Source organism: Mucor mucedo (assembly GCF_025094135.1).
Source record: "Mucor mucedo strain NRRL 3635 chromosome Unknown EV154scaffold_27, whole genome shotgun sequence".
Lineage (NCBI taxonomy): Eukaryota > Fungi > Mucoromycota > Mucoromycetes > Mucorales > Mucoraceae > Mucor > Mucor mucedo.
Window position 1 is genome coordinate 1 of NW_026252311.1, and position 22,366 is coordinate 22,366.

At 35.9% G+C, this 22,366-nt stretch overlaps 5 protein-coding genes across 5 annotated transcripts; 1 reads left to right on the plus strand and 4 right to left on the minus strand.

Annotated features, from left to right (window-relative positions):
* Positions 1–1,806: 1,806 nt before the first annotated feature.
* EV154DRAFT_158670 (cytochrome P450) lies at positions 1,807–6,036 on the minus strand. Its single transcript, XM_051594146.1, has 3 exons — positions 5,257–6,036; positions 4,927–5,197; positions 1,807–4,871 (listed from the first exon to the last, which is right to left on the minus strand). Exons 1-3 carry the CDS (start codon positions 5,574–5,576, stop codon positions 1,830–1,832), a joined length of 3,633 nt encoding a protein of 1,210 aa, XP_051459523.1. The 5' UTR covers positions 5,577–6,036; the 3' UTR covers positions 1,807–1,829.
* EV154DRAFT_601028 (uncharacterized protein) lies at positions 5,994–9,863 on the plus strand (the record flags this gene model as incomplete). The annotated part of the gene is made up of 5 exons (XM_051607203.1): positions 5,994–6,062; positions 7,364–7,722; positions 7,785–7,849; positions 7,909–8,382; positions 8,439–9,863. 5 exons carry the CDS (start codon positions 5,994–5,996, stop codon positions 9,722–9,724), a joined length of 2,253 nt encoding a protein of 750 aa, XP_051459524.1. The 3' UTR covers positions 9,725–9,863.
* Positions 9,864–12,877: 3,014 nt separating this feature from the next.
* EV154DRAFT_417486 (uncharacterized protein) lies at positions 12,878–13,030 on the minus strand (the record flags this gene model as incomplete). Its single annotated transcript, XM_051595792.1, has 1 exon — positions 12,878–13,030. A coding segment is annotated over one exon (153 nt), but the record flags the coding sequence as incomplete, so codon positions are not given.
* Positions 13,031–14,244: 1,214 nt separating this feature from the next.
* Positions 14,245–16,378, minus strand: EV154DRAFT_502488 (uncharacterized protein). The gene is made up of 5 exons (XM_051600802.1): positions 15,838–16,378; positions 15,418–15,783; positions 14,990–15,354; positions 14,781–14,913; positions 14,245–14,728 (listed from the first exon to the last, which is right to left on the minus strand). Exons 1-5 carry the CDS (start codon positions 16,166–16,168, stop codon positions 14,355–14,357), a joined length of 1,569 nt encoding a protein of 522 aa, XP_051459526.1. The 5' UTR covers positions 16,169–16,378; the 3' UTR covers positions 14,245–14,354.
* Positions 16,379–21,161: 4,783 nt separating this feature from the next.
* EV154DRAFT_502492 (uncharacterized protein) lies at positions 21,162–22,028 on the minus strand. The gene is made up of 3 exons (XM_051600803.1): positions 21,474–22,028; positions 21,431–21,433; positions 21,162–21,404 (listed from the first exon to the last, which is right to left on the minus strand). Exon 1 carries the CDS (start codon positions 21,862–21,864, stop codon positions 21,484–21,486), a length of 381 nt encoding a protein of 126 aa, XP_051459527.1. The 5' UTR covers positions 21,865–22,028; the 3' UTR covers positions 21,162–21,404; positions 21,431–21,433; positions 21,474–21,483.
* Positions 22,029–22,366: the final 338 nt, after the last annotated feature.

The window sequence follows — 22,366 nt, forward strand, 5'->3', positions numbered from 1 at the left end:
GGAGCAAAGCTATGATCCGGATGATAGAAGCATTTGTCGGTATGGTTCCTCTTTCTTTAAGCTCACCCGATATCTTCATAGCCGCTCATTTTTAAAATTATATGATTCTACATCAAAGGGGTTAAAATATAGTCATCATTTGGTCTTGCATGTCTTGCGTATTTTACAGTAGAAGTTGATACTATTGGTCCATAGCCTGTATGATCATTTCGTTCAACCAAAATATTTATTTCCAATTTTCGCAAGATTGAAGATACTTTTGGAGACATGCGTCGAATCTCTTCGATTGCTTTGCCAAATTGCTTACACTTCTCGCCTGCTATTTTGTTTATTTATTTTCATATTTTTTATTTTTGAATTTGTAAAAGCACCAACTTCTTTACTCAGCATATCTAAAACATATGCGTAAAGTGCCGTAACTTATAATGTCACTACTTCGAACTCCTGGAAATATGGTGCATCCACGAACAATCAATAAAAATTAGCAAATATTACAAAGCACTTGCTTTCGCCATCTATCTCATTAAATGGTTGTACACCTATTGTAAAAATTTAAATTGTATTTAAATTTGTCCAACTCAATGCTCATAATAGTTACCAATCGAATGAAGGGTTTATTTTTGTTACGCGTGAATATGGAAATGGGCTGTATGTCGAATCAACTTGGTCAATTTTACATACTCTATTAAACATCCCAGTTGATGCACTTCACAAGTTGTGCTATCATATATTTGGTCTAGTAGTCCAAGATTAAACACGATTTGTTTGTATAACATTGACCTACACCGAAATTTTCCTGTTTGCATAAAGTCTGTCTAAGCGTAAATAATCAAGTGCTTATACTTGTAAGGAACTGGTATATAAGCTTTACATTAGTTTTCATAAGCGAATCTTGCTGAAAAGGTACATTTAAAGAGTTAGAATGATGGAATTTCTGAGGTGTAAAAAAATCCTCCTCCATAAGTAAGCTGTCAGTGTAAGCTTCTTTGCAAATGAAATTTATAACAGCACAAGACTTTCCGTCAATGGGAGTGAGGTGGTCAATTAACGAAATTTGAGCGTGAATTAAATTTCATAAGCCATTTCGTGTAGGCCATGAAAAGTTCAATTGATTTTTTTTTTTTTTTTTTTTTTTTTTTTGCGCTTCAGACGGTGAAGCAACAAAACTGACGTATGATTATTTATAACTGTTTTTGAAAAAATGTCCAATTTCTAAAAAAAATCCTGATAAATGAAGATGATCTCAAATTTGACAAATCTACTAGGCCGAGCACTGCAAGTATGCGATTTTACATGATTGTGACTGGACACATGAGTCATCTATTGCAATTCTAATGCATTATTACACTAATATTTAAGACTACATCGTTACTTTTTATCACGAGCTTTTCTGTTATTTTTTTTTTAAAGGAGTGACATCGCCTTTCCTTTTTATAAAACAGCAAACTCGTTTTACGTCAAGTAGTTCTGAGCTTGCCTTTTAGTAAGGATGATAGCACTAGCAGCTGTAGTGTCGTCATACTATTCTTTTAAAGGAAGTTGACTTCAGGTATGTTTTTCTACTTTGGTGTAAAAAAAGGTGATAAGGGGTGAAACCTACTAAAGCTGTTGTGTTTACGATCGAGCTAAAACCAAAACATTTGTCTAAAAATATACACTCGTCCCATGTAGTAACCTGTACAAACTATCGATGCAAGCAATATCGATTCCTTCGATTATAGCAGATAAACAAGGGATTGATTATGTCATGAGTAAAGATTTTTTAAGAAGGATCATGCTTTGAATATTTTTATTTATATTTTATAGAAAAAAGGGGGGACGAATGATATTTAACCCCAGACATCACACAAGTAACGCTTCTCATCCATAAGGTTATCAATTAATCTCTCGGCCTCTTCGTCGGTATTAGACAAACCAAAAGAAATAGTCATATTGACAAAAGCGCGACGCACATCGCGGCTCATAGCACCACTTCCACAGACGTAAATAGCAGCAGGTTTAGCCTCAGGATCTGTGGGATAAAGTAAGTTCCAGATTTCAGAAGCATTCGAGATAAGTGCATGTTGAACATATTTAATGGGTGACTGGTTTTCATTTCTTGAGAAGGCGGTGTGAAGACTTGTAAGAACACCTTCCGACTCGAATTGTTCCAATTCTTGTTGGTAGATATAATCTTGATCCGAACGACGACAGCCAAAGAATAAAACAGTTTTTCCTACATTTTCTCCAGCTTCAAGTTGGGCTTTGCGTTCTTGAAGAAACCCACGGAAAGGAGAAAATCCGGTACCAGCTGAGATCATAATTAAAGGAACATTGGGATCGCTAGGCATACTAAATGTGCTCTTGGAGGATTTTAATGCAGCGCGAAGAACCATGCTTTCTCTTCCATTTTTCAAATAAGAAGAGGCTAAACCACTATAGTGCTTGTTATTACAAATGTCATCAACAACACCTACAGTCAAATGAGCCGATGTGGGATAAGCCAAAGGAGAAGAAGCAATGGAATAACGACGAGGTTGAATCACGGGAACAGAGGCCAAAAATTGACCCAAATCTAAGCGATTGACTTGAGGATAAGCATTTTGTAAGTCTAACATAGTACGGTGTTTCTTAATAAAGTCGGGATATTGATCTTGATTCTTCTCATCCGGCATAATCAGCTTTTCAAACGTAGCAGCAGTATCGGGAGCAGTTAATTTTAATTGGGCAGAGAAACAGGCAAGAACGGCTCGAGAGGGAGGGGAGGTAATATCAGCGTAATAAGTAAGCATGTTACGAACGGTGCAGGGACCTTTAACATTGGCAGCAAGAGAACGAGGAGATACATTCGAAAGTGTTTCTTGTTCAATTTCAAATACAGATTCTAAAATCCAACCAAAGCTTAAGGCAACAGCTTCGACGGTGGCTTCATTGTTTTCAGGGAAAACTTCCAAATGATCACCAGAGTTATAAAGACGATTCTTATCACCAATAGCAGACAACTTGGAAATATCGATTTCGATATGACGAGTACTACGAGGAGAACCTTCTTTCTGAATTTCACGGTTGGTATAGAGGGTAGCATTGGGTTCACCATTTTGATTTCTAGTGGCTCTATTCCAAGTTTCAGTTTCGCTAGGTTGAATGAATTTTACTTTAACAACACTTTGTTTACTAGCAACAGTTGTGGCAGCGGCAGGGACAACTGAGTTAGATTCAGAGGCAGTGATGCCATAGCTATCCAAAGTATGAGTCCAGAAATGAGCACACCATTCATTGAAAACGGCATCCATGTCCTTATCAGCATCACCTTCACCACCAGCAAAGAAACGATGAGCACCAAGTTCTTCCAACATCTCAGTGACTTTGATGGGAAAGTGTTGGTAAGTACGCCAGTTCTTGTTACCAAGACCAAATACAGAGAATGAGAGACCATTCAAGAGACTTCCGTGACCTTCTTCTTTGCTTTTATCATCGATAAACTTGTCAAACTTTTCAGCAGAATCAGGGGGTTGGCCGTTATAAGTAGCGGTACAGATCACAACAATTTCCTTATCCGTGCGCTTACTTATATCTTCTGGGCTGAACTTTCCATCTTGAATCACCTTCCATTTGTCCATTTCACAGAGAGTGACATTGCTGAAACCAAAGTTTTGAGCCTGATTGGCCAATTGATTAGCATAATCTTGAGCAGTACCAGTTTGTGTGCCATACAAAAAGGTGATAGGAGGTAACTTGGCATCAGTAGGAACAGCATCGCGAGACACAACGGGAAGGCTGCGAACTGGAACAGGCTTAGCGGTATTTTGTGCTTCCTTGGCAGCGCTGGCTTCAGAACTTGGGCTAGGGAAATTTTCACGGGGATGAATATTCATATGGAGACCAACGGGCTTAGTAGTAGCAGCTTTGGGATCATATTGAACATCAGGACCATCATAAAGGAATTCGAAACGATTTAAGAGCATAGCCAAAACAGTTTTTGCTTCTTGTAAGGCAAGAGCCATACCAATACAACCTCTGACACCTGTGCTGAAAGGTAACCAAGAGAAACGAGAACGCTTTTGTTCTTCTTCAGGAGTCCAACGATCAGGATCAAATCGGCTATGATCAGGATAAACGTCTTCGTTATGGTGCATAGCATATACATGAAGCGCACAGGTAGTGCCAGCCTTGATTCTATAACCACCGGGTACAATACAATCTTCTTTGCAATATTTGCCCAATACTCTGACTGGTGGATAAACACGAAGTACTTCCTTGATCACTTGATGGATATATTTGAGATTTGAAATTTGCTCGGAAGTGGGTAAGACATCCCAAGTAATATGGTTATCGGCAATTTCCTGAAGCACCTTTTGTTGAATATCAGGGTTTCTTGCTAATTCATAAAGGGTCCAGGCAAGTGTATTGGCAGTGGTGTCGTGACCGGCAATCAAAAAAGTAACGACTTGATCACGAATATTCTCATCAGATAAGCCCAAATTATTCTCATCACGAGCATTCAACATATAGCCTAATAAATCTTTCTCCATATCTTTGGCGTCTTCACCGTTCTTACGTTCAACAATAACGCCGTCCACAATACGATGCATGTGTTTGATAGATTGTTCAAATTTACGGTTGGCTTCGATAGGTAAAAGCTTGATAAATTGCGCTTGTTGCATACGTTGAATAGATTGGTTCAAACAAAAGCCCATAGCTTCGATAAAAGCATTTGGTGGTTGATCGCGTTCGGCAAGCAAGTTGAAGTCATAACCAAAACCAACACGACCAATTGTTTCGAAAGTAATGTTAGTTGTCCAATCAATGATTTCGACAGGGTCTGAAGGAGCAAATTGTTCGAAAATTTTGATAGCTTGTTGAGTAATTTCACCCATTTCTTGTTGATAAACCTAAAATGTAACGTTAGTTTGACAGGCATATCGTGTAACATACGATCGGTTTTACCTTGATTGCACGAGGACTAAATGCAGGCATTAAAAGCTTATGAGCAAGTTTCCAATCCATTTCTTCAGTGTCAGTAGTAAAAAGACCTTGACGAGCGAAAGCCTTAATTTCATTCAAACCTGTAGCGCCAACCTTTTTAGTAAAATATTCAGATTCCTTTGCGAAAAGTTCAGCAATTTCAGGATCATTTGTACCGACGACCTTTCTTCCCAAGATATTCACTTCTACGAGGGAACCATGCTTCTTGAATTGACGCATCCAACCATCAGTACTAAAGTAGTTATTGTTAGTACGTACGAAAAAATATGAAGGTGTATATGTCTACTTTACAGATTGGGAAGTAACTCGTATAAACTACCCACGAATGGAAGATTGACAGGACCAGGAATGACATCTTTTATTTGTTGCTTTAAGCCGATGTAAACAACTTGTTGATCTTTAGCAGCGTCTATACCAGCTAATAAGTCACCGTTTTCGTTTAAAAGTTGAATATCGGTATAACCAACGGCAATGCCTAATTTTTCGGCAGCAAGGCCTCGAATGGTATCTAAATTAGCGCCGTTACCAAAACGGATGATGCGGCCGTCTTTTTCGATATTGGATGTGCCCTTGAGAGCAACAATTAGAGAAGTTGTATTATCTGCAGACATATGGTAATGTAAGAAAAAAATATCTTGGTATATAGAAAAAAGAAAATTATTGGAAAAATGCGGGTAATTTTCGCTGTCCCTTTTTATATAAAAAGATTCTGGATTATGGAAACTTTTTGGGAGAAATAGTTCTTCCTTTCGGAGTGTCGTTGTCTGCTACTATATGTTTCCCGGATACAAATTTATAATAAGTTTTGACCTAAGTGGACGACACCTGTCTCGAAATGGATTTACGATATAATCTTAGCCAATCTAGTAATCAATAAAAGCCTAATAGACACTAGTCATAACATTGTATACCCTATAACTTCATAATATCAGTCAAAATGTCTTTTTTTAGATATACAAAGTTTGTCATTCAAAAGATTTGTCATGTTAAATATTAAAAACAAACTCAGCTTAATTCAAATTTGCAGCATGTCTCCATTGTTTGAGCTTGCCGGCTCTCCCGTAAGCTTTATCAAACTTGACAAAGATGAAGCGATTGTAAGTGACCCTTATATATAATTATTGCATATATGTAAATTGTCTTTTAAAGCGTGACAAATTAAAAGAGATTTTTTTCTTTCTTTATAGAGTACCTTTATGATGTGTTTTCGATCGACCCTTTGTTTCTGAAATCCTTTAGCAGGTTGTTTTTTAATCCATTTGGGAGCTGTGGAACGTTAAGTGGATTATTATTTATAATTGAATCTGCAGTAATAATGAGGCTATAGGATTAAACGCTATCTGAGTGTTAATTTAAAAAGCAAATTATGTAAGAGGTATGCTTAGACAGAAAAAAAAAATGAAAAAAAAAAAAAAAAAAAAACGTGAGCTCCTCGAGCGAAGGTTTGACGATAAGCGAGCTCCTGCAAGGTCTTTCATTTCAATCATGTTCTCGTGGTAGTGTAACATAGGCATCTTAATTTTTTTAATTTTTATTTTTGGTTGCCAGCGGCTATGTGTGTATCCCTGGAGATAAAATGATTTTATTTTCATTTGAAAACAGTGCATGTACTACTCTACCGTGAGGTTGGGTTGTTCATTTGCTACCGTTTTTGTGGGTACAATCACCCCCTTTTAGCTAATATACGGAAAAGGGAGTAAGAAAACAATAATGTAGAATGATATAGAAGAAAAAAAAAATAGTAGCCACAGATACCAAGACTGCAGTAGATCGTAGAATATATAGATGTGTTTAGCTATATGCCGTAAAAATAGAGAAATGGCTTCTATGATTATTCAGTTGTTATTTCCAAGGAGACCATCTGATATGCAATGCAATCCCCAAAACGCCCTAAACCAAATACAGGTTTCACAAGTGACCTCAAAATAAAATACACGGTTTTTTAAACTCGCAACAAGCCCATAACTAATTTGGAAAAATGCTGAAAAATTTTTCAGTCGAAAGAAAATAAAAAAGGTAAACAAGCAAAAATATTTTAAGCTTTTAATAACAAGGAGACAATTGGAAAGTGTGCAAAGGATGATAATCTGACCCCCCTAATAAAACCCCGTATTGCCCCTATTAGAAAATACACACTTATCGCATTGTGGAACGCCCAAAGTTCCATTTTTGGATCAGATGGGCAATTTATTAGATTTTTTGACCCAGAACCGAAAAAGCAAAATACGCATCTCATTGAAATCGGCAATCGTGGGGTTTTCTCTTTCCTTTTCATCACTTTTTTATTTATTTTTTTAGAAAAAATCACTATTTTTTTAGGTACTATTAAATGCTAATTGTTTGAAATACCCATATTAAAAAAAAAAAAACCGTCTTTTTTTTGTTATTTTCATAATAGATGGATAATCAGCAACAACAGTTAAAAAGACGCACAATAGTCAATAAAACCAACACCAAGTTGCCTGCAAATAGAAAGAGATCTCATTCTTCTTCCTCATCTACTTCATCAGGATCTCCTTCCACCAACTTGTTCTCAACTGCAAGTTCCTCTGATTCTGGTTCTTCCTCCATGACTTCTGTTAAAAGCAATATCACCACAAAAAAGAAGAGAGCAGTTGATGCTCCAATCGAGAATGGGAATACGTCATCACCGCAAATGCGTTCAATTACATCCACTCTGTTTACGTCACCAGGTGCGATCCCACCTAGATTAATAGCACAGAGAAGTGTTCCAGCCTTTCTTAACAAACTTTACAAGTACGTTTTATTTCTATTTATACACCAAAAAAAAAAAAATATACTAAAAAATAATATAATAGTATGGTTGAAGATTTAACAACAAACGATTTGATTCGATGGTCTAAAGACGGCACTTCTTTTATTGGTAAAAAATTTTTTTAGCGTTTTATTTTTTTTATTTTATTGTTGACATTTCTAGTCTAGTGGAAAAACATGAAGAATTTGCAAAAAATGTGTTACCTCGATTTTATAAGCATAATACTTTTGCATCCTTTGTACGTCAATTGAACATGTACGATTTTCACAAAGTACCACACCTTCAACAGGGCGTATTAATAGCAGAAAGCGAACATGAAATCTGGGAATTCAGTAACCCTCATTTTCAGAGAGGACGACCAGACCTTTTAGTCCTCGTTACCCGTAAACGCAATAGAGATAGAGAGACTGTAGATACTGAGAATATTAGTCTATCTACGCTTGTTGATGATTTAGCTACTGTCAAAAAATATCAATCAACAATAGGTACAGACCTCAGAGATTTACATCGCGATAATGAGATACTTTGGCAAGAAACATTGAATGCCAGAGAAAAATATCAAAGACACCAAGAAGCCATTGAAAAAATCCTACAATTCCTAACAGCCATATTTGCCAACGATCACTTGGCAATCAGTATGAGTAAAGTAAAAAAATCAAAGTAAATGTTTTATCATTTTACTAATCATTTACAATAGATAATGCGGATGCGCTTCCAAAAGGCTTAATTGAAGAAGCTGCTTCACTAGCTGGTATGTCAACAAAACCTGACGAATCTTCAGCCAACAGATTAAAGTCGGATTTTCTGTCATCGCCATCTGCAACACCAGCATCATCATTGACAAACATACTTTCATCTGTTATGAGATTATATTCCAACAATGCACCTCCACCTACTCCACCGGAGATATCTTCTCATGATGTGTACAAAAATGACAGACATACATCCATTTCATCTTCGACAGATTCGTTACAATATCCTCAATCCCCGCACGAAACAGCCACAGAGGACGACAATAAACCATCATTGATAGATTTTTCAAAGACATTAAATTCCGCAACTAGATCTGCCCAGACAATTACTCAAGACATTGACATGCTCCAAGTGAATATCGAATCGTTAGCAAGTGATTTAGGTATAGATCCTAGCCAATTTAACGAAGACCTGGAAACAGATCGTTGTTTCCAAGACAACTATAGTAACATGATAAACTCTGCAAACTCAGCAGACAGAGCTAAACTATATGCAATTGCTGATAGTAACGCTGACTTGGACAAAAAGAATTATTCGGTGTACGATCATAAGAAAGAGCATGTTGTAAATGCTACAAACGGATTCCATTTCAATTTACAGCATCCACCTCTTGATCACTTTCAAAGAAATGCTCACAGGTCATCATCATTTCCAATGCAGGGATATTCATCAAACGACAGTAATAATACTAGACAGAATACCAATAAATCCATGCAACAACAACAAAAACAGCAACAACAGCAACAACAACAGCAGCAACAACAGCAGCAACAGCAACAACAGCAACAACAACAACAGCAACAGCAACAACAACAACAACAACAACAACAGCAGCAGCAACAGCAGCAGCAGCAGCAGCAACAACAACAACAACAACAACAGCAGCAGCAGCAGCAGCAGCAGGAATTAAATGCCACTGAAGGGTCCTATAATCAGTTGATGGCAATGAGTTATCAAGATTCATTTGGGACCAATTATTCTAATAGTGGAAATACACCTGCAACCGAGTACCATCAGCAAGGTTACGAAACAAACAGGAGCAATCAGCCAAGATTAACTAATAATGGCTACTACAATAACTCTACTGCTAGTACTAATCCTGACAATATTCTACCCTCTGGCACTACATCATCCGAATACAATAATATGGTGAATGGCTATGCCGACATGATGAGGCCATCATACTTTAATACTGCTACAAATGGTAATGATAGTTACAATGATGCCTAAAAAAAGGAAACCCAAAAATACAAAAATACCCTTAATTGTTAAAAATCCATACCCCCCCCCCATTTTCACGTCACCTTTCTGTACGTTGTATTTTGATATGCCCTTTATATTATTGCAGAAAAACTTGATTTACATGACTCTTTCTTTTATGCATTATTTCAACTGTACATAATTCTCACCCTTAATTTCCCATATTGCAATCTTCAAAAAGGTTAATAAAAATTTATTCCAGCCCATACACCTTTTTTTTTTGTAATTTTTTATTGCTTGGACGTATTACCTACCAGTTTCAACTATGGGATAATAAAAACAAATTTCATATCAATCGGCAGCTTAGGTGTAATAACGAAGGAAAAAGGTTTCACCGGATTTGATTGAACGCAAAAAAAAAAACTCGTATCATAATTTGGGTATTACATGTACTTTTGTGTTCTGCGCCCAGGTCTTTCTTTTCCCTAACAGCAAGACATAGAGGCATCTTTACACTATCAAAAATAAAAAACATGGGTCTTTCTATATAAACAAATGAATAAATACAAAAGAGAGACACATAACTAAATATATGTATTATAAGCAAAATAGAATTAAGCTCAAAGTATATATGGTCCCGGACTCAAAAAAAACTTTACTGCCGTGCATCCAAGTTTACGACTTTACATATGCAAGAAATTAGTGTTATCAATAGTAGCTTTATTTTTAAAACGAATGTAATATACAAATTGATTTCAGAACCATTCTTTTTTCTTAAAAAACACACGAAACCCAAGAGGGACAAATTATAATTTATGTATAGAACGTTATAGAATAATTTTTCGCAATTACCAGTAATGCACGATTACAATTGGCGTTTCGTACTTTAATGATGGATTCTATAACGTAAATAAATAAAGGAAGCTATTTATTACGCAAGCTTACAGAGGGTATAACTTTATCTGTTGTCGATCTATGCACTTCAAATACAGCTGACTGCTCAATGTCTCTGGTCACTCCAGTTCAAAATAATGTTCAGTTGTTTCGGTAAGCAAACCCATATAAAAGATAATTTTGATGGATTATATGTGTTCAAAACGTGATTGATCCTGCGGGAAAATCAGGGGGCACACACAATATACCCACGATAAAAGAAACACCTCCATCGAAAGATAATATTGATAGCGTACATCATTAAACTAGCTAAGGAGCTCATTCTAGAAAAGTCAATCAATAATATATATACATTGCTCCCTTTCCATCCCCCTGACAGCTCTGATTACAGCCTCCAAGTTCCGCAAATGTAAACATGGGAGATTCCCCCTGTTACTGGATACCAACATTTAAACCAAAATGTACGTTTTAAAAACAATTGTAAAAAGTAAAGTTGCTGCCGATGGTAGGGGGGCGGGGGTGGGGGAGAGTAAAAAAAATATACACACAAACATTTTAAATTCCAATATTCAGTTCTAACGAGCGCGATTTACAATGCTGTACAAAATATTAAACATTTGTATCACCAATTCTGAATAAAGCCGTACATCTTATCGCTTTTCAGACGCCACATGTCTACCCCTATTCTTCTGGCATACCTTCATACTACCACATCGTACTATTATTACATTTAAACAATGTAGTATATTTGATTCAAGGCGCATTCAACATAGTGTTTTCTTCATAATCACAGCCAACAACCTTACTAAAATGGATGCTGTACATATATACACCGAGACACCGGTACAACCAGAATACTCCTATCACAAACCGGTTTGGAAATTACATTAAATTGATCAATTCAAAATTATCTTGTCAGATTACTACTTTGAGATCCGAAAATAATTGTCCCCCAGCAATAATCGTGGCAAAAAAGAAATAAAAAAAAAGGCCACATAGTCAAAAGATTATTTGATTCATAGCATATTCATAAGAAGTATACCTTTAGTCCCTATAAATCGCTTTAGAAAATGTGTAAGACACACTGAGCGCATATCAGAGCCACCGCCTTCAAATCACTTGGTAATCTTCCCTTTTCAGTTTCTCTTAACTTTCATGTTATATTTTTCAAACTAAGTTTTACTATTAGGAGTACATAACGAAGCTGTTGCGAATTCGATATCCCGGAAGAAAGCTACCACTTTGCCGAAAAGCCGGATTCAGAGCAAGTCCGGATACCTGCAATCTTTGTATCCCCTAACAAATAACAAGCATGCCATCGTGTTATTAGGTAAATGGACGAAAGGGTTGTAGCGGACTGTCGGCTGTTTATATTTTAATGCGAAATGAATGCACACTTCAAACATGTAAAGAGTCGCTATTGATATTGTTTATAAGAGTCTGACACTGTGGATTGATGCTACGTGATCTCCTCTTGTGTTTAAATGGAATTCTTAATTAACAAAATGTGGCTGAGCTAAATGAAAGCCTAGAATTTAATGTCTATAGGCACAACAAACACAATGGGGGTTACAGATCAAGCACGACTTTACGTACCTTTGTAATTATGCTTCCGCTATTTCCATCAAACCAATGTATATTTACTGTACAATTCAATTTAGCTGTTATATCCCCTTGCATTTCCTATTTTTACATCAAAACATTATTGTTTTTAACATATATCTGTAAATAGCGTTTATCTATTTCTTTTCCTTTTTTTAGTACTTTGCGAGATTAATATATAAATAGAACGCGTGGCGGGATGGAAAAGGCACTAAAAAGACGGTGAACAAAAAATTTTTCGTTCTGTAACAGAAACAGATAATCTACCCCTTAATCAATAAAATTGACTTTGTGCGTCTTGATGCTACAGAAGATCTGGCGAATTTCACTTTTGTTCTAGCCTGTTTTTGCTCAATCTACCAGCATCGCGCTTAAAATCCGACAACGTTAGTTTTTTTCGGGCGAATCAAAATTCATTTTTAGACAATAGCTTACAAAAATAAGGACTCCAGTCGAATTCTAGCATAACTTTTTTAAAGAAAATACAAAAGTTATTTATAAAATAACATGCTATTATATCTTTTAAACCTGAAAAAGAGATACAACTTAAATTGTACCTGGGTGCAAAAAAACATCATTGTTTTTTGTGTAAATAAAAAAATGTTCAATATGCTGCGGGTAGCTATTCCATACTTTATTAAAATAATTTTGTTTGCGTTTCAATACCAAGTGTACTCCTCATTTTGATTATTTGGTTACTACATTTTCCATATATCTACTTTTACAGCTATTACAAATTTGACACGTAAAATACCCGTCTATCAGCGGCAACTCCAAACTTTCCCCCACAGTACTTTTTAAAGCCTTTTTGATAAAACGGACCGGTGCCGCTTTGCTTCCATCTGCAAAGTAATAATTGTCTTATTAGCTTAGTTAATGTGGTCAAGAGGAGTATGAAGACGGTTTTTAATTCTGCTTTCTGTAGACGCCTTCTTACTGTATCTGACACTTTCGTGTATTAAACATTTGCATATTACATAAACCGCTCTTTTTTTTCAAATATACCTTCTTAGTTTCAGTTCGAATGGCTTACCGCTAAAGTAATAATATCAATTTCTGATGTTTTGCACTTACCGATCATTTTTATATGCAATTTGATTAAATCAGAAGTACTGCCTATAAACAACTAAATCACTTTATTTGGTACGCCTCCCCTCCTCTGATAGACTTTCGTGTGTACAAAACCTCATTTTGAAGAAATTTGAAAGCGAGCAACAGAAGTCGAAGAGGTCAATTTCGTCTTTGGCATATGTAGTGTAACGTTTGACGCCAGTGCTTTATTAATTACCAGAAGGCCTGTAAATATATCTGTATGGCCTTCATTGCATATGCGTATGTTGGAATAATGATAAAAAGGCGGTATCCACATCAATCTGTGTATCTTGTAGGTTTGGAAGCTCCACCTTCAATTCTTAACTGGACGCTTGTGACTGACTTTTGAAGGTAATAATGCGCTTTTTGGATTTTAAGTCTATACTCACTTGAAAATCATTTCTTATAAAAACTTAAAGCTTCTTTTCAAGCGTGGAAGAGAATGTAAGTTCTTTATGTTTTCTCGTAAACAAGCGCCTTAGAGAAAACAGTGACTTATGCTTCACACCTCTTCGTTTAGTTTTTATTGAAAGTGAGACTGAGTACAAATCATTTGCATTGTAATTTAGTAAGCCGAGACATCAATAAAGTATAAGCAAAACTTTTAGCAAAAGGACTTAGATTCGGGTTGTTGAAAGTTTAATAGCACGTACATGTACAAATATTATGTTTCCATGATTTTGTCTCGGCCAAATTAGAGTGTAACAAGTCGATTTGAGTAAATGGCCGTGCTCGTCGACATGCATTAAATAAAAAGTTTGCGCGTTTATTCCTTATTTTTTGTTTGTGTATTATTAAGTGTAAATTCCTTAAAACTAGTGCACTATTTACGTCTTCTGTCGCACATTTTATAACTTAATATTATGTGTCATAAGACTATTTTACAGTGACACGGATGATCCCAACCAAACTCAGCGTAACTAATATTACTATTATTAACTTATTCTCAAAAAGCTTAAAAATACTGTATTGATCAAGTAAATATGAGATTATAAAAGGAGAACGGAGTGAGATGTACACCCTATCATAACTATTTTTCTTTCTTTTATTCGGTATTTTTTATCTGTCTTGCTTAAAAATCCCCGTTCGCTTCTCGGATTTCGTCCATTAATGCATTATCAGGATTTAAGCTTTCAAATAATTTATAATCAAATTCTCCATTTGCCATCAGTCTTGTAGCCATGCGATCAATAGCAATTACAGCCAGCACAGTTTGGATATATGCATCAATAAGATCGTCTATTCCTAATCCAAGCTGGTTAAAGTCTTTACGATCCATCAAAATTAATCTAGAGGTATCGGTCGTCCAGCCACCATCAGGGAGTTTTACAGATAAATTTGTACCAAGCATGTCCCAAGTATTAGCGTCAGGTTGCAGTTCACCTGTAAGTGGAAGTCGAGCTTTACGACCATATATACAAATAGGACGGAACCCTTGTGAGCTTCCTATTTTAGGTTTTCAGTCGCTGGAACAACATTTAGAATCGGTTGAGCTTACCAGTTACCATCATTCGAAGATCGCTAACATACGTATTGATTTTTTTATTCGGAATGGTTCCAACATGGAAAAATTTACCAGATCTAGTTACACTTGACCATGTTGCATTTCCTACAAGAGATTGAACAATAAACTTGGATTGAGATGTTAATGTACACGAGAATTTATTAACAACAAACAAACAGGCAGCAAAAAAAATCAATATTTACCTTATCATAATGATGGTCTTGACTCATAAAATCATCCAACTCAGTCTTGTTTGTAATTGTATAAACACCTTGCCCGGCATTACTATAAGGTACCTTTAACACTGCATGCCCGCCCATTGAATTTAACCAAAGGGGAATTTCTCCACGAGTTACATTGTTTATTGTTTCAGGCGTTTTGATCTCTAAACCTGTAGCTACAATGTCTGAATTGTAAAAATCGTATGCTCTTGCAGCCATCATCTTGTTACGACCCCCCGCTAAGCAGCTGATAATTTGATTCATAACAATGGTCTTTGTCTTCAAAGGAAACCGATTCCAAGGTTTTTGAGTAAGATAACGAAAGCAAGCACGGATAGGGTGCCAAACTATCACGGACGGTTAGTAAAGCATTATAATGCATTTATCCGCGTATCATGGGAGACCATTACCTTTTTCCTTGTCTCTGATATGTAATACCCGGTCCACCCACTTTACATCAGGGTCTGGATCATCAACATGCCATTCAGCAAGCCAAACATGCTCTTTCGCGACATCCGCCAGAACTGCAGCATAACCACTTGATTCCATCATGTTTTTATCACAAACCACAGCCAATCCGCCTAAACTCAGATCCGATTTCGATAATTGGTCTTGAAAAGCAGATTCTATCACAAGACGATAACCACCCTGTTCATTATGTTCATCTGTCTCTGACAATAAGGGCATAGACTTTTGACCAGAAGGACATGAGTTTGTTTCAATTACAATCATTTGTCGATGGCCGGAGGCAGTGGTTACGTTGAACAAGTCAGAACCTACATACGGTGTGAATATATGCCTCTGGTTTATAGACAGATATAATGACTTACCGGCCCATTGAAAATGGGTGGGGGTATAGGATAGAATGTTTTTTAAATCGTTCGGCTTAACTTGAGGGTTTAAATGAGTGTAGCGAGCAATGATACGCTCGTTTCCCAAAGTAAAAAATGACTGAACTAGCGGGTGGATTTGCGCATTCAAGACTCGGGGATAAAAGTGCTGCTCCGGCTCAAATTCACCCTGACATACCTGACGTGAGTCTCCCTTGTCACTTGGTGCAGCCTTTTCTCCAGGCGGGGTACCTGGAAGCGTAGCATTTGGTTCAGTTGAGGTTTGCTTTTCTAAAGGGTCAACCGGTTGTAAAGGAGGAGAGGCTATCATTATATCTATGAAAGAAAAGAAAAAAAGAGAAACGAAAAAAATTTAATTAAGAAGGAAAAATGATTTATATAAGCTCCTTATTAACAGGGAAAAAATAAAGAACCAATCTTCAATCGCTTATGCAAAAGCAATTCTCCCACCCACACATTCTAAATTTAATTCCTGTTTCTCCACAGCTATTCACCGAGAGATGCCATGTTCTAATTTCATTCGTCTGGAATATTTGCATAATCTGGAAACTTTTTTTTATGATCCCTTACATATAAAGACATTTCTTAATTAAATATCTCTTCACTATCATGCAAAAAAATCCCTGAAACTTTATCATTTATACTAAACAGCAATTAAACTATATTTATTTTTGCTCTTTAGTCTGACAACACAGGGCGGTAATTTTTAGTCCTCGCTGGAAAAATATAGCATTAATTTTAATCGCCCAATCATATGCCGCTCAACATGCATCATGGAACTTCTCATGCTTCAAATCTTGATAAGAAATAGCTTACATGCCGTAGCAAAAACTACATGAGTTTACTTTAAGCTATCTTATTGGGCCCATAAATTTGTAGTACAAGCTACTGTATTTTATGATTCAATTTGATATACTTTCCGCACAATATCAGTTTGTATGTTGTGAAAAAAATCGTGAGGTATTTGGTTTTTTTTAGTCTAACCACCAAACTGGGGTCCAGGACTTATAGCTTGCCTTTTAATATTACAAAACAAGAGTTGCGCTAAGCCAAAGCTTCATTTTGGAAAGATTAGGCAGCTTGAATACCAAATCTCGCTTTAAGCACTGTCGTGTCATTTTTTTTTTTTTTTTTTTTTTGGCTGTTTCAACTTAATAAGGGAACAACAGTGTCTAGAAGTTTTATACGTCTCATCTTGGCTTTAATCAACCTCTTATTATATATGATGGTTTTGTATTAAAAAATTTAAACCTATTAGGCATGTGTAACTACCCAATAAAGTAGTATGATTCAAAAACCTGAACATTAAATAATTTTGAGATTGTGAACTGCAAATAGGCTGTCGGTTTGGACTTAAAGAACTCGACAATATTATTGGTATAGATGTGTGATAGTTCACAAATAATTGAGGGCGTATTGTACTATTGCGAGTATAATCATATCCTTTCAAAAATACAGCCGTGTATTCTGGCTAACAATTGTTTCCAACTTCATCTTTTTGTAACAGAGATAGTGTTGCTTCCTAATAAGGCATGTACTTTATCTGCCTTTGTTGCCTTGTAGTTGACGCGTTGCTTTTAACTTTCACCGTCATGGCTACTTAATAACAGCTGAAACAAACAGACATTTTTTCTTCGTGATTGGTATTAGCACCACCTTGTCATGTTTTTCTTTAGGCGTTTGGATTCATTTGAGCTCAAACTACCTGTAAAGTGAGGCTTTAAGTTATCTATATTCTATGTGACATCGATATAATCCATTGCGTTAACGTACAATATGAAAATCGATTTTCTTGCGGACAGCCAAAGTGCACGTAGTCGCAACGTAAGATATGTGATTTGGATGTTCTGTAAACCTGGGAACAAGGATATACAATCAAAAACAGTGTAAAAATTACGAATTTAAATGTTTATTAAACGATTTATGCTTATTTTGACAATTCCATCATCACTCTTTCGCCTTTGAACTCGTTTGATCTTAATCTTACGCAGAAATATTAAGGTGAATTCCAAACGAGAAGCTAAAAGTAAGCTGTAAAACACATATACTGGCTTAAACCATGTTGGTTGTGACAAATGTGTATATATTTCAAGTTGTTAAGTTATATTGACCTCTTGATGTATATTAAAGCATCATAATCCCAACATCATGCCTGCGCGCACCGTGACTGTCTCTAAGAAAATTTGGCTGTCCCTAAGAGACCTGTATGAAAGTATTGAATTTACTCAATTTTCGCAAGCATTATATCAAAGTATCGCCATTTAATTTTCTCGCTACCTAAACTAAAAACCCATCGGAATGATTGAGTCCAATACCAATAATAACAACTCTCTGCTGCTCTCATCATTCGGAGAAACTCTTCTTTCATTTTTATTATATCTTTTTTTATCTTTCCATACTCTTCAATTGATGAGTGCTGAACAAGATAACCTATTAAATGGCAGGGTCGGACATTGGAATGGTTGCGAATTTGCAGCCGACTTGGTGATAATTTGAGTACAAAAGGGTAAAATATAAAGATAAAATTAAACAAGTAAAGAAATGAGACTCTTCAATCCTTAACTATCAGTTGGCGAGTTTGTCAAAGTAGAGGTCCTTTTATTTTAAATTATTACTTCCATTAATTTCTGCGTACATCGAATAAACATTTCCAGAGACTGGGAATTGTTGGATTTGAAATATAAATTAGTGACGACATGGAACATGGCCTATAGAATATAATTATATAATCCTATGGTTGTATGTCCGGAATTTTTAGCAGAGGAATCATTTATCCATTTAGCAATATGTGCGATGATTGGATCACTTGATTACACATCGTAGGTGCTGGAAGGAACGGCAGTAAATCAGCCAGCCGGGGTCCAATGTAGGTTATGGTTTCCAGGTAGAAGATTTTGAGAACTAGTACTGTGTCTGTTATAATATATAAGGTATATTACAACTCAAGACAGATTAAATAGTAATTGTATTTGATTTATTTGGGCGTCAAATACGACAGACATGACACATTTTTCCTTACAGATACGACTGATGTTGGATATGGGGTCAAGAAGGAGCGTTTCCTGTAAGTTATTGATGTTTTTTGGCAACTGTACAGAGAATAACTCAACAAACTTGTATATACGAGAAGACGTCAACTCCATTGCGTAAAAATAAATGTATAAAACTTAACACATTTTTTGTTAGATAATTTTTCAACACGATGACGTAAAACTTACCAACAACTTGAAATCCTATTGTCAATCGAAGATTTTTTTCATCAATCTCGTTTTTCATAAAGATGGCCAAGCGACATAAACCAGTAATAAGGAGCTTAGTGTTGGTGTTGTGTTTTAAGGTAAGGTTAAATTATAAAAAGACTATAGGAGTAGTTTGAGACTGTTTATAAGCTTGTCATTTATTAATAAATGAAATATACGAGTATTTATATAAAAGACTGTCTGCTGTGTTCACATCTCTAGTGCTATCTTGAAGTTATCACTGATTAACCAAAAATGTATATGATTATTACATAGTCACTAATTTAGTCTTCTTCTAATAAATGTTAAGTCTTCTTAAATTTTAAGTCTTTCTCAGACGTACTAAATTAGACTTGTGATGTAATATCCTTATAGTTCTTACTATGACATTTATTGTTAAGCTTATATCACAAATGGTATCAGCATGGATAAACCTTTGTTAGCTCTAATATGGCTATAGCCTTGCTAGGTCACCACAGTTGGAACTATAGACAGGAGTCTTAAGCTCTCCAAACACAGGAGTAGAGCTGTACTGATAGTGAATGTACTCATCAACTTTATAGTCAGGACGATTCAAGTCAATTTGATGAATATAGGAACTTATAGTCTATGAATCAAATGCAGTCAGTTGAAGTTTTCAACATATTAAAGGAATATCTATTTACCAATGGCTGATGTCGTTAGGACTAGAGAAGAGGGATCTTATGACTGGGTGCACAAAACTGGCCGATAAATGAGCTTTAGATACTGTAAAGATTTTTTACTGAAATAAGTTCTGGAAATAAATAAACAATTGCCTTAACTAATTGCTCTGGCTTCATATCGGTAAGCAGTTTTGCAAAGGGCGAGCAGATTGATTGAGAAGTCCAATTCCTCTTCATCCTCTTCAAGCTTATATAAACAGATATACAAGTATATACATTAGTTTTGTAATGTGCAAAATACATATTCATATATCATTTACATCAATCGCCTCTTTGACTGAAAAATACAAATTTTGATTGAAACTAATCTTGCCGCTTGTGATTTCAGACTTGGTTGCCTTATGGATCATCTTCAAGTTTTCAGTACTAAAGTGGTTCTTGATCAGGCCCTGGTGTTAATTGTCTTTTTTCAAAAATAGGATTCCAGATAAAGCATTGTGATACACGAGGCATGAGCGAAAAACTGTGCTATGCTACGTTTAATAATGACAATGTCTATATAAGAACATATTTCATTACGCCCATAGGAAGGGTATTCAAAAGGTTCATTTGTAAAATTTGGGATTTTCCTCGAGGTACACCGACGTATTTTTGTGATTGTTACATTGTTTTTGATTGTATACCCTTGTTCCTAGGTCTACAAAACATCCAAATCACATATCTTACGATGCGACTACATGCACTTTGGCTGTCCCTAAGGAAAAACTGGCTGTCCGTAAGAAAAGCGTAAAGAGTTTTGGGGGGTATTGCTGGGAGATGACTGGTAAAAAGTGATGTATTAGTGGACTATTTTACCACTTCGTTTAGCTTTACTTACGCGTATACTTTTTTCGTTTCAATTTGACAACTTCCTTCATATCATCGGGCACATCTTAATCTTGTACAATTATGCAGTTCAGGTAATATAAGAAGGATGCTTGCAAACCCCTTTGTTTGATCTCGCTGACATCGTTGCCATTATAGAAGCGAATGAAATCTTTTTCTTCCCAATCGGATAAAGGCTTTTCTTTAAAGTACTTTATATATTTATAAGTTGAAGAAGACTGGTACGGAAATGTCTAGACCTCCGTATGGCTATGACCAGCCAGCCAGTATGATTACAACTATTTACAGTGTAATCCCAGCCATTTACAGCCTGTGAGTTCCAAAACTCAATAACCCTGCCTAGGAGGTCGCCCTCCTATAGCAAAGACTAGCCGCAGCCGCAATATCGCAACTTTATTTTTTTTTAATTTAATGTCTTTTCAAAGAAACAAGAGTCACTACTAAACAAACCTTTTTACATTATCTGTTACTTTCATAAGATGGAAGAAATATGTTAAGGGAAAAGAAAAGGAGAAGAATAAAGTGTGCGAACCAGCTTTATTTATAGATAAACAAGAGCTTATGTCAGGATGATTTCTTATCATCCAGAAACAAGCTTATGTCAGAATGATTTAATTGTTTGTTTCATCTTCTATAATGTTTGGGCCTTTACTTAAAATAGAAACACTTGCAAAACCTTTCAAGCAAGCAGTCAGAGCTTTGTAGTTGTCTATCTGCCCTCCAGTAGTACTAGCTTGTAATGATAGTAAAGCAGATTTTATAGAAAAGAAAAATCGATGATTCTATTAAGTTTAGACGATAGGGCATGTCAATTGACGTGTAGACCTTCACGTGATTCTAAAAAATACCTTTGAGTTCTAGACATTTCCATTTCTAGCCCAATTGTGGGAAGGATAAGAACGACATCCAAGGATATTGCTTGGTGTGGTTAATGATTCTATGTCACTGGAAACGTTATTCATGCAAATAATCAATACGATTGGATCGACTTGGTAACGTTTAAAAGCTTGTAAAGCGTATTCAGTGGCACGTTTCATAAATACGTTGTTGACTGATTGTTGAAATTCAATGATGATAGGGGATAAATCACTGGACAGGGATTTTGGCTCCAGTACTAAATCTGATCGACAACCATTAGACCATTCACTGTCTGCAACAATGTAATCATCTGTGCTGTTGATTAAAGCCGAAGTGATTATCTTGATGACGGAGGAATTTCTTGTTACGCTTTTTGCCATCAAATGTATTTTTTATATATCGCTTACAATAATTCTGGTCAAGACCAGCAGGCCAGTATCATTACGACTATTTAGAGCCCAATCACAGCCATTTACGGTTCTTGAGTTCCAAAAAAACTCAAGAACCCTGCCTAAGAGATCGTCCTCCTATAGCAAAGACTAGCCGCAGCTGCAATATTGCAATATATCTTTTTCGATTTAACGTCTTTTGAAACAAACAAGAGTCATTACTAACTAACCTTTTTACGTTATCAGTTACTTCCATACGATGGAAGAAATATGTTAAGAGAAAAGAAAAGGAGAAGAATAAAGTGTGTGAACCAGCTTTATTTGTAGGCTGATAAACAAGAGCTTTATATGTCAGAATGATTTAAGTGTTTGTTTCATCTTCCATAATGCTTGGGCCTTTACTTAAAATAGAAACACTTGCAAAAACCTTTCAAGGAATTCAGAACTTGGTAATTGTCTATCTGCGTTCCAGTAGTATCTTTTAATGATTGTG